Here is a 14,441-nt window from a genome sequence, read left to right as displayed (position 1 = left end):
ACCAAGTCATTTTTGGCAATTACAGACCCATCTCCCTACTTAACGTAGACCTCAAATTGTTCTTGTGCTAATACACAGGGACCAGGTAGGCTTCGTCCCAGGACGCGAGGCCAGAGACAACACCACAAAAACTCTCCATTTGATCACCTGCGCACAACGTAAACACATCCCTGAATGCCTGTTAGCATGCGATGTGGAAAAGGTATTTGACAGGGTCAGCTGGTCGTTTCTCAAACTAGCACTTCAACAGATAGGGTTAGGTCCCAGACTCCTAGCAAAAATAATTTCCCTCTATTCCAACCCATCAGCAAAAGTTACAGCGAACGGTGAACATTCCTGATCAACAACGGAACCAGACAAGTCTGCCCAATATCCCCCCTCCTCTTCGCCATCACCATAGAACACTCAGCCCAGGCGATACGTAGTAACAAATCCATAAATGGTATCCACACACCCTCAGCCCACTGTAAGCTTTCCCTGTACACCAAAGACTTATTGCTCTATGTAACACAGCTGCACATCAGCATCCCCTCCTTTTCCATGAACTAGCTCACTTCGGCTCCCACAGTAATTTTAAATTGAACATGAATAAAACAGAAGCCCTAAACATATCCCTACCCATCCACACACACACCCTTCCATTGGCAAATTAAATAAATCAAATATCTGGGGACTGAGATTCCTAGCAATTTCAAAGACATCTATCCCCTAAACTTCAGCCCTATACTAGCTAAAATACGACCCTCCATAGACTCGTGGAACCACCTCAAATTACCATGGTTTGGGCGTATAAATGTACTTAAGATGGATATCCTCCCCAAACTATTGTATCTGTTCCAGGCCCTCCCTATCACATTCCCAACCTCCTTCTACCGCATGTTACAATCCCTAGCAATTATATTAATTTGGCATCACCCCCCCCAGACGGTTTCGGCCTCCCTGACTTTGAAATATACCATGACTCTGCCATAATCTCCAGGCTCCTGGAATGGTTCCCATGCCCCCTGACCAAACCGACAAGAGTAGAACAAGACATGGCACAAGTCGACCTGTGGGCTCTGCTCTGGGGATACCACATTAAACACCTCTCCATACCCATGCTCTCCAAACTGACCACAGCATCGTTGTTACTATGGTACCGCCGACAATCCACCTATGCTCTTGTCCACCAATCCCAGCCCTCTCAGTCACTCTTCGACAACTCGACACTCCCAGACTACAAAACCTCTGACCGAATAGGAGGCTACGAGAGAACAGACTGGCCAACGGCATGCTTATTTGTCCACAGGCGGATTCTCACCACAGGACAGTAGTCAATCCTCCTCAACCAATTGACTATCCACGATATCCCTTAAAACGTTCTGCTTGAACTACACTTATCAAGCCACATACACAGGACCCTAACAACCTTTGAGGAGATGAGTGGTCTCTCTCAGGTTTTCAGACACACAATTTCTATAATTTATAAGGAAATCCTCTCCCACATGCATAACGTCGCCCCCCCCCACCTTCACATAAAAATGGTTCAGAGACCTGGACATGGACATTTCTCCAGGGGAATGGCAGACCTCTTTCACATTCACCTAAAAATCCGCAATCTCCAGCTTTACGCAGGAGAAAAATTATAAGTTACTCTCCAGGTGGTACAGGCACCCGGTCTAGGTCCACAGGATGTTTCCCAATACTTCTGATGTCTGCTGGCGCTGTCTCGGAGGACAAGGAACATACCTTCATATCTGGTGGGAATGTGCTCGGATTCATGCCTTCTGGAAAGCTATATTCATGATTTATAATGAAATGTATGATATCTCCATAGCCCTCTCCCTTAAAATAGCCCTAATATCGATACTACCGGGATCAATTAAATCCCAGAATACCAATCTGCTTAGGTTTTTTCTATCAGCAGCCAGACAATTGTTTGCGAAATATTGGAAATCTGAGGCAACCAACCCCATCAACAGGTGGATCACCATTCTCAATGAGATTGTGTTAATGGAGGAGATGCATGCCAGAGAGAGAGAGACAACTGGGATAAACACAAGGTACTGTGGTATGTCTGGGTACACTACTCTGCATGGGATAGACTATTGAATAGAATTACCAAAAGGATGAGCTGAACAACAACCTAGAATTGACAGCCGGAACAACACTGGTGTAGATGGTGCAGATGTCTTGACCTCACACTGGTGAATGGCCTTCTAACCATCTGAGCTCATCAATGTTGTGGAAAACTACCACAGTCGCACTGAATGTATATCTATACCATCCCGCCCCCCACCCCATCTTCCCTTTCTTCTATTTCCCACTTTACCCCCCCCCCCCCCCCCAACTACACCTCAGGTTTATGGTAACTCTATAATCCCAGACTACTTAGATACATTACACATCTGAGATATTGATTGCAACCTCTACATTATAATACCTGCATTTTATAAATTGATTCTATGTACTGTAAATGTGGTGGTGGCTTTCAAACACCAATTTATATACCACCTGTTTTTCTTTATTCTGTACCCCCAACTACTTTTCTCAAAAAAAATGTTTATAAAAATATATTCAACCATAAATATCCCACAATGGGGGGATGTCACAAGAGCAAAGCAGGGCTAGCAGCCTGGTGCACACCCAAGGAGCCAAAGATATGGGGTCTAACAGACCCCAGATTGTTCCATAAAGGACCTGTCATGGCCCATGTTATCACAAGGACTGTTGTACATGCCTTCAAAAAGCAAAAAAATAAAATAAAAAAAGTGAATTTTTTTATTTTACATTAAAAAAAAATATTTTAAAGCACCCTTCTCCCCTTGTGCTGGGGTAATTGTGAATGTGTGCATCAGTCCTACATGCAAATGTACACGGCGATTGCACCTCACATGTGAGGTATCTTGACGAATGTCAGGATGAGAGCAATAATTCTAGTACCAGACTTTCCATGTAACTCTAAACTGATAAAGACTTTTAAATCATCACCTATAGAAATTTTTAGGTACTGTAGTGTGGCGCCATTCAACAGGTGAACGCAAATTTAAAGCGTGACATGTTTGGTACCGATTTACTTATCAATATCTTCTATATTTTACCAACATATTGGGTATTACATTGTGTTTTTGTGCATTAACAAATGTATTATTTCACAAACATACCAAGCTACTATGATGTAGTTGAAATTGTATTACACAAAACACACATATTCTTTTGCCTTGTTATAATCTCAGGGAAGCTGAATGTGTCAAATACAGAGAGCTCCCTCTAGGTGCTTAATCATTAAATCTCAGTATTTTTAATGGAATGCCAACCAAAACTTTATTTTCTTGTTTTAGGAACAATAGAGAAACTTTAGAATTGATGTGTAAGCCCCTGTCTCAGAGATTCACTATCATTTGCCACTGGGAGAAAAAGTAACTAATTTTATTACGACACCAAAGGTATTAATGCATGTATTAATGGAAAAACATTTTTCAGAAGCAGTGATTTTTTTAATGCTTAAAGTGAAACAAAAATTAAATATTTCTTTAAATATATGCCTGGGGGATGCCTATAGTATGCCTGTAAAGTGGTACGTTTTTCCCGTGTTTAGAACAGTACCACAGAAAAATTACATTTCTATTGGAAAAATTTTCATTTAAAACTGATCATGGCTGTAATGAATTGTGAGGTCTCTGCGACATAAATAAAACTCATTGAAAAAAACGGCATGGGTTCCCCCCAGTCGATTACCAGGCCCTTTGGGTCCATTAAGGTCTGGTATGGATTGGGGGGGGGCACCTACGCCATTTTTTTTTTTGAAAATTTGGCCCAGGGTTACTCTCTAATTTCCATATCAGGTCTGAAGGGCCTGGTATGGATTTTGTGGGGACCCCACGCAATCTTTAAAAACATTTTTGGTTCGGGGTTCCCCTTAATATTCATACCAGACCCAAAGGGCCTCAGAATGGACTGGGGGGGGGCATGCTGTTTTTTTTCAATGAGTTTTATCTATATTGCCGAGACCCGACAATTCATTACAGCAACAATCAGTTTTCAATAACGTTTTTCCTTTATAAATGTCATTTTGCTGTGGTATTGTGCTAAACACAGGAAAACTGCGCCGTTTTACAGGCATACTATAGACACCCCCCAGGCACGATATTTAAAGGAATATTTCATTTATATTGTTTCACTTTAAGCATTATTAAAATCACTGCTCCTGAAAAGACGGCCGTTTTTAAAACTTTTTTTGCATCAATACATGTTTTTATAACAATAACTTGCATATAAGCATTTAAAATTCGCACTTTTGATTTTTCATGTTCATGTCCTATAGACTTTAATGGTGTTCGTGTGTTCTTTCAAATTTTTTGGCTGTTAGGATGTTCTGGTGCGAACCGGGGGGTGTTCGGCTCATCCTTAGTTTGATTGAGTTTTATTGGATAAATGCTGAAGCCATCTAGGCATGCATGTTTATTTTTTTATTACCCTGCTTCTCTTTAAAAAGTCCCATTTGATTTGCTATTTAGTATGTAGTCATGGATATTTCTTTTTGTCTTGTATTGTACACTTAAAGTGTTACTAAACCCAGAACCCCCGCATTCACTATATCTGGCCTCCCACAGTACACAGAGCATGGAAATGCAGTTAAAGAAGAGGAAATGATTGCACACTTAAATCCAAAGGATGCTGCTAAAGTTTTTTTTGTCATAAGTCAGACAAACTCGCAAGAATGTATATTTGACACATTTCACGAGTTTCGTGTGTAACGCGTCAACTATACATTCTTGAAAGTTTGTCTGGTTAATGACAATAAAGAAAACATTAGGAGCATCCTTTGGATGCCAGTGTGCAATCAATTCCTCTTCTTCTTTATACTTCAAAAATGTATTTTATTGGGATTTTTTGTTATAGGCCAACACAAAGTGGCACATAATTGTCAAGTGGAAGGAAAACGATAAATGTTTTTAAACATTTTTTACAAAAAAATTTGAAAAGTGTGGGGGGCATTTGCATTCAGCCCCCGAGTCAATACTTTGTAGAACCACCTTTTTCTGCAATTACAGCTGCAAGTCTTTTTGGGGATGCCTCTACCAGCTTTTCACATCAAGAGAGTGAAATGTTTGCCCATTCTTCTTTGCAGAATAGCTCAAGCTTTGTCAGATTGGATAGAGAGCGTCTGAACAGCAAATTTCAAGTCTTGCCACAGATTCTCAATTGGATTTAGGTCTGGACTTTGACTGGCCCATTTAAACCCATGAATATGCTATGATCTAAACCATTCCATTGTAGCTCTGGCTGTATGTTTGGGGTCGTGGTCCTGCTGGAAGGTGAACCTCCGCCCCAGTCTAAGTCTTTTGCAGACTCTAAAAGGATTTCTTCTAGGATTGCCCTGCATTTGGCTACATTCATCTTCCCATCCATTCTGACTGGCTTCCCTGTCCCTGCTGGTGTGTTCAGGATTATGTGCTGTGTTTAGCCTTCTGCCACACATAGTGTTTTGCTTTGAGGCCAAAAAGTTCAATTTTGGTCTCATACGACCAGAGCACCTTCTTCCACGTTTGCTGTGTCCCCCCACATGGCTTCTTGCAAACTGCAAACGGGACTTCTTATGTCTTTCTTTCAACAATGGCTTTTGTTCTTGTCACTCTTCCATAAAGGCCAGATTTATGGAATGCACTACTATTAGTTTTCCTGTGGACAGATTCTCCCACCTGAGATGTGGATATCTGTAGCTCCTCCAGAGTTACCATCGGCCCCTTGGTTGTTTTTCTGATTAATGCAGTATTTGCCCGGCCTGTCAGTTCAGGTGGACGGCCATGTCTTGGTAGATTTGCAGCTGCGCCATACTCTTTCCATTTTCAGATGATGGATTGAACAGTGCTCCGTGAGATGTTCAAAGCTTAGGATATTTTTGTAATACCTAACCCTGCTTTAAGCTTCTCCACAACTTTATCCCTGACCTGTCTGGAGTGTTTCTTGACCTTCAGGATGCTGTTTGTTAACCAAGGTACTCCAACAAGCCTCTGAGGACTTCACAGAACAGCTGTATTTATACTAAGTGTGGACTCTATTTACTAATTGGGGGATTTCTGGAGGCAATTGGTTCAAGTAGATTTTAGTTAGGGGTAAAGGGGGCTGAATACAAATGCGCATCACACTTTTCAGATATATGTAAAAATAAATTGAAACCCATTTATCATTTTCCTTCCACTTCACAGTTATGTGCCACGTTGTGTTGGTCCATTACATAAAATCCCAATAAAATACGTTTACATTTTTGGTTGCAACATGACAAAATGTGGAAAATTTCAAGGTGTATGAATTATTTTTCAAGGCGCTATGTAAACTGCTAAATATCTTTTCTCCTCAGCAGTATACAGCAGTCCTGTGATTTCTGGTGAAGCTTGTAGAAGGTGCTTTTATACTGCACTGAGCTTTTCTATGAGGCTCCATGACTCCAGACCTTCTGTCTGGACAGTGCTTATTGGCCCTGTGCGGATCACATGCACTCTCCCAAGAAAAAAGACATCTGTAGCAATACACACCAAACTGAACATGTGCAGCTTGACTCCAAAGGCTCTATCTTACCCGGATTTGTTTTGGAGTCAGCGGAAGAAGGGGAGAATTGGTGCAAAAAGGATCAAGCAGTTTTACACAATGCAGAGGATTAACCCCTTAGGTTCTACAGCGAGTATAACAAACATGCTTTACTCCATATACAGACTGATTTTACTGTTGTGCATTTAGTAACACTTTAAGGGGGGGAAAAAAACAATAAATAGGCAGAATTGTAGGAAGATTGTGGTTTTAATGAATTGTCTTGCAACAAGGTCTCTTTAACGGTTTTCCGACCAGCCGCCGCAGTTATACTGCGGCAGGTTAGCTCCCCTGGGGAAACCGTCGTAGCCGTGCGTCGGCCGCTTTAAGACCACTAGGGGTGCGTGCGTACCCCCGGAGGCGCCCGCAGGGACTTTGCCAATGCTCGTGCCCAGCGGTCACGATGTCCGCTGGCGCCCGCGATCGCTCCACACAGAGACAGAACTGAGGTCTGTCAAGGTAAATAGATCTCCATTATGTCTGGGGTGAGGAGACGGATTAGTTGTTCCTAATGCTTAGGAACACCAATCGGTCTCCTCTCCCAGGCAGTCCCAGCCCCCCACAGTTAGAAACACCTCCACACTTAACTCCTTGATCGCCCCCTAGTGTTAACCCCTTCCCTGCCAGTGACATTTATACAGTAATCAGTGGCTATTTGTAGCTCTGATCACTGTATTGGTGTCACTGGTCCCAAAAAAGTGTCAAAAGTGCCCGATTTGTCTGCCGCAATGTCACAGTCCCGATAAAAATCACTGCCATTACTAGTAAAAAAATAATAATAATAAAAATGCCATAAATGTATCCCCTATTTTGTAGACACTATAACTTTTGTGCAAACCAATCAATATATGCTTATTGCGATTTTTTTTCAAAATAGTCGCTCCTTTTTTGTTTATAGCGCAAAAAATAAAAATCACAGAGGTGATCAAATACCACCAAAAGAAAGCTCTATTTGTGAGAAAAAAAGAACATCAATTATGTACAACATCACACAACCGTGCAATTGCCAGTTAAAGAGACGCAGTGCCGTCTTCCAGGACTTAAGTGGTTAAGTTAACTGCAATACATTAATGTGCACACTAAAAATACATTGTGCTACAAAGTATTAAGGGAACATGAAGGCAGACTCTGCTGACTTCTCCTAAAAATACTAGTTGCCTGGTTGTCATGCTTATCCATTTGCTTAATTAATTTCTGATGCACCAACCAGCATCAAGTATGCAGATCAGGGGTTGACCTCCCTCTTGACTTTCTAATGTGCATGACAATTCTAGGTCAGTGACTATATACAGTGGGTACAAAAAATAATCACTACCGCCCCCTTTAAAATAATCACATTTTGTTACTTTGCAGACTGAAATGAAGACAGACACCATTTTTGTTTTATCCAGAAGTATTTACTCAGTACAACTTATAACACCTAAGTGAAAGATATAACACACCATGTTGGGGGAAAAAAATAAATCAAAAAGAGAATCCCAAAAAATTACTTGTAAACTCAATCAGGTGTAGCTAATCACCTTCTCAAGGCTACACAAAGAAATTTGACTTTCAACTGCGATCAGCTGTGGTCATTTTAATTAGACTAAAATTTAATTATCTGGCCTCCACACCAAATGATACAGTATGTATTGTGGGAATCCAATACAGCTCACCATCCAAATCACATTATTCCTATAGTAAAGCAAGGAGGTGGTAATATACTATTATGGTGGTGTTTCTCTGCAGCAGGGACTGAGCACTTGTCAGGATAGAAGGAAAACTGGATGGGGCAAAATAACATAAAATTCCTGAGGAAAATCTGCTGTCCTCTGCCAGAAAGTTGTCAATGGGAAGAAGGTTTACCTTCCAACAGGACAATGACCCAAGGCCCACAGCAAAAATAGCCAAGCAGTGGTTGAAGGAGAAAAAGGACAATGTTCTTGCATGGCCGAGTTAGAGCCCAGACTTAAAGCAGAGTTCCACCGAAACGTGGAACATCCGCTCATTTGTCTCCTCTCTCCCTCCGGTGCCACAGTTGGCACCTTTCGGGGGGGGGGGAGGGGGACAGAATACCAGTTTTTGACAGGTGTCCTGTTCCCACTTCCGGGAGTCCGGGCCGCGGCCCATGACATCACCACGGGGCTCCCTCCTCCTCTCTCTGTAGCTGGGCCAGTAGGAGAGATGAGCGGGGCCTTGCACATGTGCAGTAGGGATCCCGACGTGAAGCCGCAAGGCTACAATACCGGGTACCCTTACTCGCAATGGTGGCGTCAGCACTCGACAGCTGATGGAAACATCAGCTGTGCTGCTGACATCGCTGGACTCCAGGACAGGTAAGTGTCCAATTGTTAAAAGCCTTTTAATTTTTTATTTTTTTGGGTGGAACACCGCTTTAACCGCCCCAGACCATTTGGCTGGCCAAAGACCAGAGCACTTTTTGAGATTCAGCACTGTGTCATTTAACTGACAATTGCGTGGTGGCACGATGTGGCTCCCAAACAAAATTGATGTCCTTTTTTTCCCACCAATAGAGCTTTCTTTTGGTGGTATTTGATCACCTCTGCGATTTTTATTTTTTGCGCTATAAACAAAAAAATAGCGACAATTTTGAAAAAAAAAAACTCATTTTTTTTACTGCTATATTTTTTTTTTGCTATAATAAATATCCCCAAAAAAATATATAAAAAAAAGCAACACATTTTTCTCCCTCAGTTTAGGCCGATACATATTCTTCTAAATATTTTTGGTAATTTTTTTTTTTTTTATAAAAATCGCAATAAGCATTTATTGATTGGTTTGCGCAAAAGTTATAGCGTTTACAAATAGGGGATAGTGTTATGGCATTTTTATTAATAATTTTATTAGTAATGGTGGCGAGAAGCGATTTTTATCATGACTTTGACATTATGGCGGACAGATCAGACACTTTTGGATCGATTTTGGGACCATTTACATTTATACAGCGATCAGAGCAATTAAAAATGCATTGAATACTGTGTAAATGTGACTGGCAGTGGAGGGGTTAATCACTAGGTGGCACTGTAGGGGTTGCGTCCTAGGGAGTGATTCTAACTGTGGGGAGGAGGGGCTACGTGTGACAACACTGATCACCGCTCTTGATTACAGGGAGCAGTGATCAGTGACAGTGTCACTAGGCAGAACCGTGAAATACTGGTTTACATTAGCATTTCCCCCTTTCTTCCTCTCTGTGAGATGATCATGGGTATCCCTGCGGACATTGAGTCCACGAGACCCACGATCACGAAGCTCCCAACGGGTGCACGCCTGCAAGACGCCTGCGACGTACAGTTATGCGATTCTGCCTGTACGTGCACTTCTGCCGCAGTATATTTGCGCGAGGCAGTCGGGAAGCATTTAAACCCCATTGAAAATCTGTGGAATGACTTTAAGACTGCAGTACACAAACGATCACCATCAAATGAAACTGAACTTGAGCAGTTCTGCAAAGAATTTTGGGCAAATATGGCAAAGTCTAAATATGCAAAGTTAGTAGAGATATAACCCAACTAAATAATAATAATAAAGACTGTAATTAAAGTGGTTGTAAACCCTTACAAACCACTTTGACCTACAGGTAAGCCTAGATTAAGGCTTACCTGTAGGTCCAAGAAATATCTCCCAAACCTATACGGTTTAGGAGATATTTGCCCGAAGATGGGCACCGCTGTCTACGGCGCATGCGGGGGTGATCCTTTTTCCAACCCAGTGCTGCTGTTTTTGATTATTTTTTTCTGACAGGTTGGTGTTATATCTTTTACTTGGATGCTATAGGTTTCACTGAGTAAATACAGCTGGATAAAACAAACTGTGTCTTAATTTTAGGCTGCAAAGCCCCAAACGTGGTTCTTTTCTATACCCACTGTATTAATGGTATCACAAGTACACTTGAGCCTGGGCAAAGCATAAAAAGAGTCAAAAAAAAAAAAAAAAAAAACAGAACGTACCCTGAGGAGAATGAACCAGACTGTTTGCCACCTTGGTTCTCATCCTGTACTGTAGCTGGGCTCTGTCTGGAATGTGAAGTCTTGAGTTTTTTCTTAGTTATCTTGTCCACACCTGTGGTCTGCCTTTTTCCCTTACTTTTTGTCTTCTGGATAGTTGCAGCTGTTCTAAGCATGCTAGTAGCTGAAGTGGTGTTTGTTGTGATTACTCTTCCTTCTGAGTCAGGCGGTGGATGCACAGAAGAGGACCTGTGATCTGAACTACCAGCGAGATCGGGAAGAATTGGAGTCCTGATAAGTCTGTTCATGTTATGAGCAACTGGAAATAGGCAATCAGGATCATTCACTGTTTGGGCCAGTGTCATAGCCACAGGATGGGATGTGGGCACTACACATATGCTAGAGGTAGTTGCCATAGCCCCTGCAGTTGGCCCCTGGGAGAAAATCCCAGAGCCTGGAGGCAGAGTCACGTGATTGTCCTGAATACCCAAACTCTGTGAACTTGTCTTGATTAAAAAGTTACTGACTGGTCCAATTTCTGAAGGACCCAAAATGCCTGAACTAGTTAGAGTGACATGGCCAGTGACTGGAGGAGCTGTGGCAGTAGTCTGCATAGACACAACATTTAGAACTGGTGAGCCAGTAGCAATTGCAGGCATTTTACTTGTAAGCTGCCCAGCATCCAATCCAATAATACCAGGCACAGTTTCGCCAGAGTTTGATGGTACCCCACTTTGTGGAAGCAATGGAGTCTGATCAAAGTACATAACTCCAGACTTGGATCGTTTAATAATATTAGGTATATTGCGATGAGGTCCTGTATTTCCGAGGCTGCCGAGGTCAATCAAATTAGGGTGCGTCTGTAAACTACCAGAAAGTTGCGGTGTAGAGAAATTAATAAGTGTCATGTTAGAAATCACTTCAGGAGCATGCCTCAATCCTGGGCTAACAGAAGGTGCCAACTTTTTGTTTTTCTTAGACTGTAAGCGAGAAATCTGTCTTTTCTTGTTCATACCAGCAGATGGAGCATTTGAAGAACGGCTTAATTCTGCTCTCTGACTGGATTCTGAAACTAGAAGTTGAGGGTCAGATGAGGGCTGAACTCCAATAAGAAGACTTGGAGGCTGATTAGTGAGACTAGGCAAGAATGTAGTTTGTGGAGCAGCAGGAAATGATTGCAAGTGTTGGTGGTGAGGCACTGGGAGAAGACCCTTGCTGACAGGTGGAAACGTTGAGGTTAATGAAGGGCTCAAATTAGTGGCTAAAGTCAGTCCTCCTCCCACAGAACTTAACACCGGTACATCCCCCCCATCAAGGCGACTTGAGCCAGAAGGTACAGACGATGTAAGTTGAATTTTTTGTGTAACAGTACCAGTCAAAGGCTGCAAGACATACAGAGGTTGCATATTCTGATTAACTACTACTAACTTTTCTGCAGTGGATTTAAGGTGAGCTGAAGTGCTCTGTACAGCACTAGTCGACATCTGAGATGTGCCTGGGCTTTCCGCTTTGTTTGGAATGTACTTTTGGTTTTGAACTGGCACAGTAGGCGACACTGGAACTTGCAAATTTGGGGTACCACTATTTCGTCTTAGTTCCTGATTTCCTGAATGATCTACCTGTGTACATGGTGGGCTGGAAATATGTTCTGGTTCCATACGTCCTGCCATGTATCTATCTGCAGTTATGTGACCCTCTGCTGTCCTGTCTACACTCTGCGATATTAGAGATGAATCTCGCTCGCCAGGTGCCACAGGCTTTTCTGTAACAGTCACCCTTTTCCTGCTTGTTTCTGATGGTGGCATGGACATTAAGGAACGTTCATTTGGGGACAACTGGGATTCTGGGATTACACCTAATCTGTTATGGTTCTGGCTAGGAAGAGATGGGCTACGAGTAGTGAGCACAGAAAGGTCAGAAGGCAGCTCTAGTGGTAATTCAAATTGCTCCTCTGCAGACATTGCTGATGTCACAGCACCATCTACTGGCTCAGATGATGGAAGCTGCTGTGTGAATACCTCAAACAAGCCCATATCTTTCCCACGGTTGTTATCTAATCCTAAACCATCTCCCAGTGTTAGTAATTCAGAGGAAGAGGACTCTGGGCTTTCTCCTAGTGCTTGCATGGATGGAGTATTCTTCAGCACAAAATCCATAATGTCAATAGGAAGAATATTTCCACAGTCATCGCTATTATTATTGTCAGAATCAGATTTAAGCAGCTCTGAATTAAACGTGTCCAATATATTTTTGTCGGCTCCATGACTTCGCCGTGAAGCTTCCAAGCTCAGCTGTGGCTCTAGTGTATCTTGTTTTACAGTATTACAACTGTCCATTTTGGTGTCAGAAGCCTTACTGCCTTTACCAGCATGAACTTTTCCCATCTGTTCTTCTGATGCAGCCAGCTTTTCTGCTCCATTTTGTTTATTTGCTCTTTTCCCAGAGTGGCTAGATTTTCCTGTGGTGGTACTGATGCTGGCATCACTTTCTGTACCATCATCAACACCATCAAGTTGGGCTATTCTATGACGGTCTCCTTCATCTCTGAATAGGGAACGCACTGTTAGTCTTTCATCCCCAGATGCAGAAACTACAGTCCTAGAAAAGTTGTAGTAATAAGCATCGTCTTCTTCAGATGAACTTAAGTCATCAGCACCATCCACTTGACCTTCAGCTGATCTTTTTCCACGCTTCTTTCCTGGAGTGCTACTGCTGCTAAATGGAAGGTCTTCCTCACCATAAGAACGTACACCATACAAGGGGGTTAATCCAAAGAACATGTTAGAGCGGGCTCTTGCACTCCTCCTTGGATAGCGCCTTTTATATGAGCTGCCTTCTTGGGTTTTATTTCCATCTTGGAGAAGTATGTTTGAGTCCTGTTGGTAAGCAGTGCCATCCTGATTCTCAGAGTCCATGTTGGAGCTAGTATGGTTTGTACCTAGTTCTCCTGTGCCTTCAGGGCTATTTTGGGACTTCACAGCATCTGGAAGCTCTGTAATCCTGCCAGGAGACAATGCTTGTTGGTCTAAATTTCTAGAACTTGAGTAGTCACCACTTGATGACTCTAACTGTGAAGCCACTGCACTGTGCACAGTGGTCTCTGTTTTGTTGTGTGAACGCCCTTTGAAACCGACAGCCTCTGACGCTAAATGTTTCCCATTAGTATCTGCTTGAATTTGGCTCTCCCCTGATGAGTGTTCAGAGTCAGAAACAGATTTACCTGGAAATTTTTCTTGAGCATGGTCCTTTACAAGACTCTTTGACTTTGGCAGTTTTTCTTTGGTCACTGAAACAGGTATAGGAGTTTCTTTGACTTCTTCAAGGAAAACCGTCTTCTCTGTGAGAGAAAATATTACATGCTGATCCTTTTCCCTTTTTATTGCCCTATTTTGCTGAGGAGCAGAAGTCGTTTTGGAAGTTAACACAAATGATGCTGCATCTTTACCAGTACCAGATCTGCCTGTGCTAAAATCAGGGATAGATATATCTTGTGGTTGATGTGTTTTTGGGCTTTGGTTGATAGCAGGATCATAATTTCTGTGAGCAGCTGACTTTGCCTTTTCGACTTTGGGAGTTATGACCTTTACATTTAAGTCTGAGGAGCTAGGTTGCCGTGTTTCCAATTGTTTGTCCCCCTTTTCCATTGAAATTCCATGGCCATCAATTGGTGAGTAACTGTTCTGAAGAGGAGTCGAAGATGCTCCGCCTGACTCCATATTGTTAGATTTGTGGTCTGTAATAGTATCTGCAATAGGTAGTTTAGTCTTTGTAGTGTCAGTCTGAGCGGGAGAAATCATGCGTGGCTTCTGAAGTTGTGGTACTGAAGAGACACTATGCCTACATGAGCCTATGCTACGAAATCCAGAAGAAAGCAAAGGATCCCCAACAGTCACAATTTCATGTGTAACAGGGCTACCTGTAAGTAAACAG

The 14,441-nt window shown here is 42.3% G+C and overlaps 1 protein-coding gene across 1 annotated transcript in view; it reads right to left on the bottom strand.

The window, feature by feature from the left end:
* KMT2A (lysine methyltransferase 2A) overlaps positions 1-14,441 on the bottom strand; it is a 255,114-nt gene that overhangs the window by 63,080 nt on the left and 177,593 nt on the right. The window contains 1 exon segment of the mRNA XM_077456885.1: positions 10,515-14,427. Within this exon segment, the coding sequence (XP_077313011.1) occupies positions 10,515-14,427 (3,913 nt within the window).

This window comes from Lithobates pipiens, unplaced genomic scaffold, assembly GCF_037356315.1.
Source record: "Lithobates pipiens isolate NorthernLeopardFrog02 unplaced genomic scaffold, aLitPip1_a1.2 Scaffold_27, whole genome shotgun sequence".
NCBI classification, from domain to species: domain Eukaryota; kingdom Metazoa; phylum Chordata; class Amphibia; order Anura; family Ranidae; genus Lithobates; species Lithobates pipiens.
The sequence above is the reverse complement of the archived record's forward strand: the minus strand, read 5'-3'. Positions and strand labels throughout refer to the sequence as shown.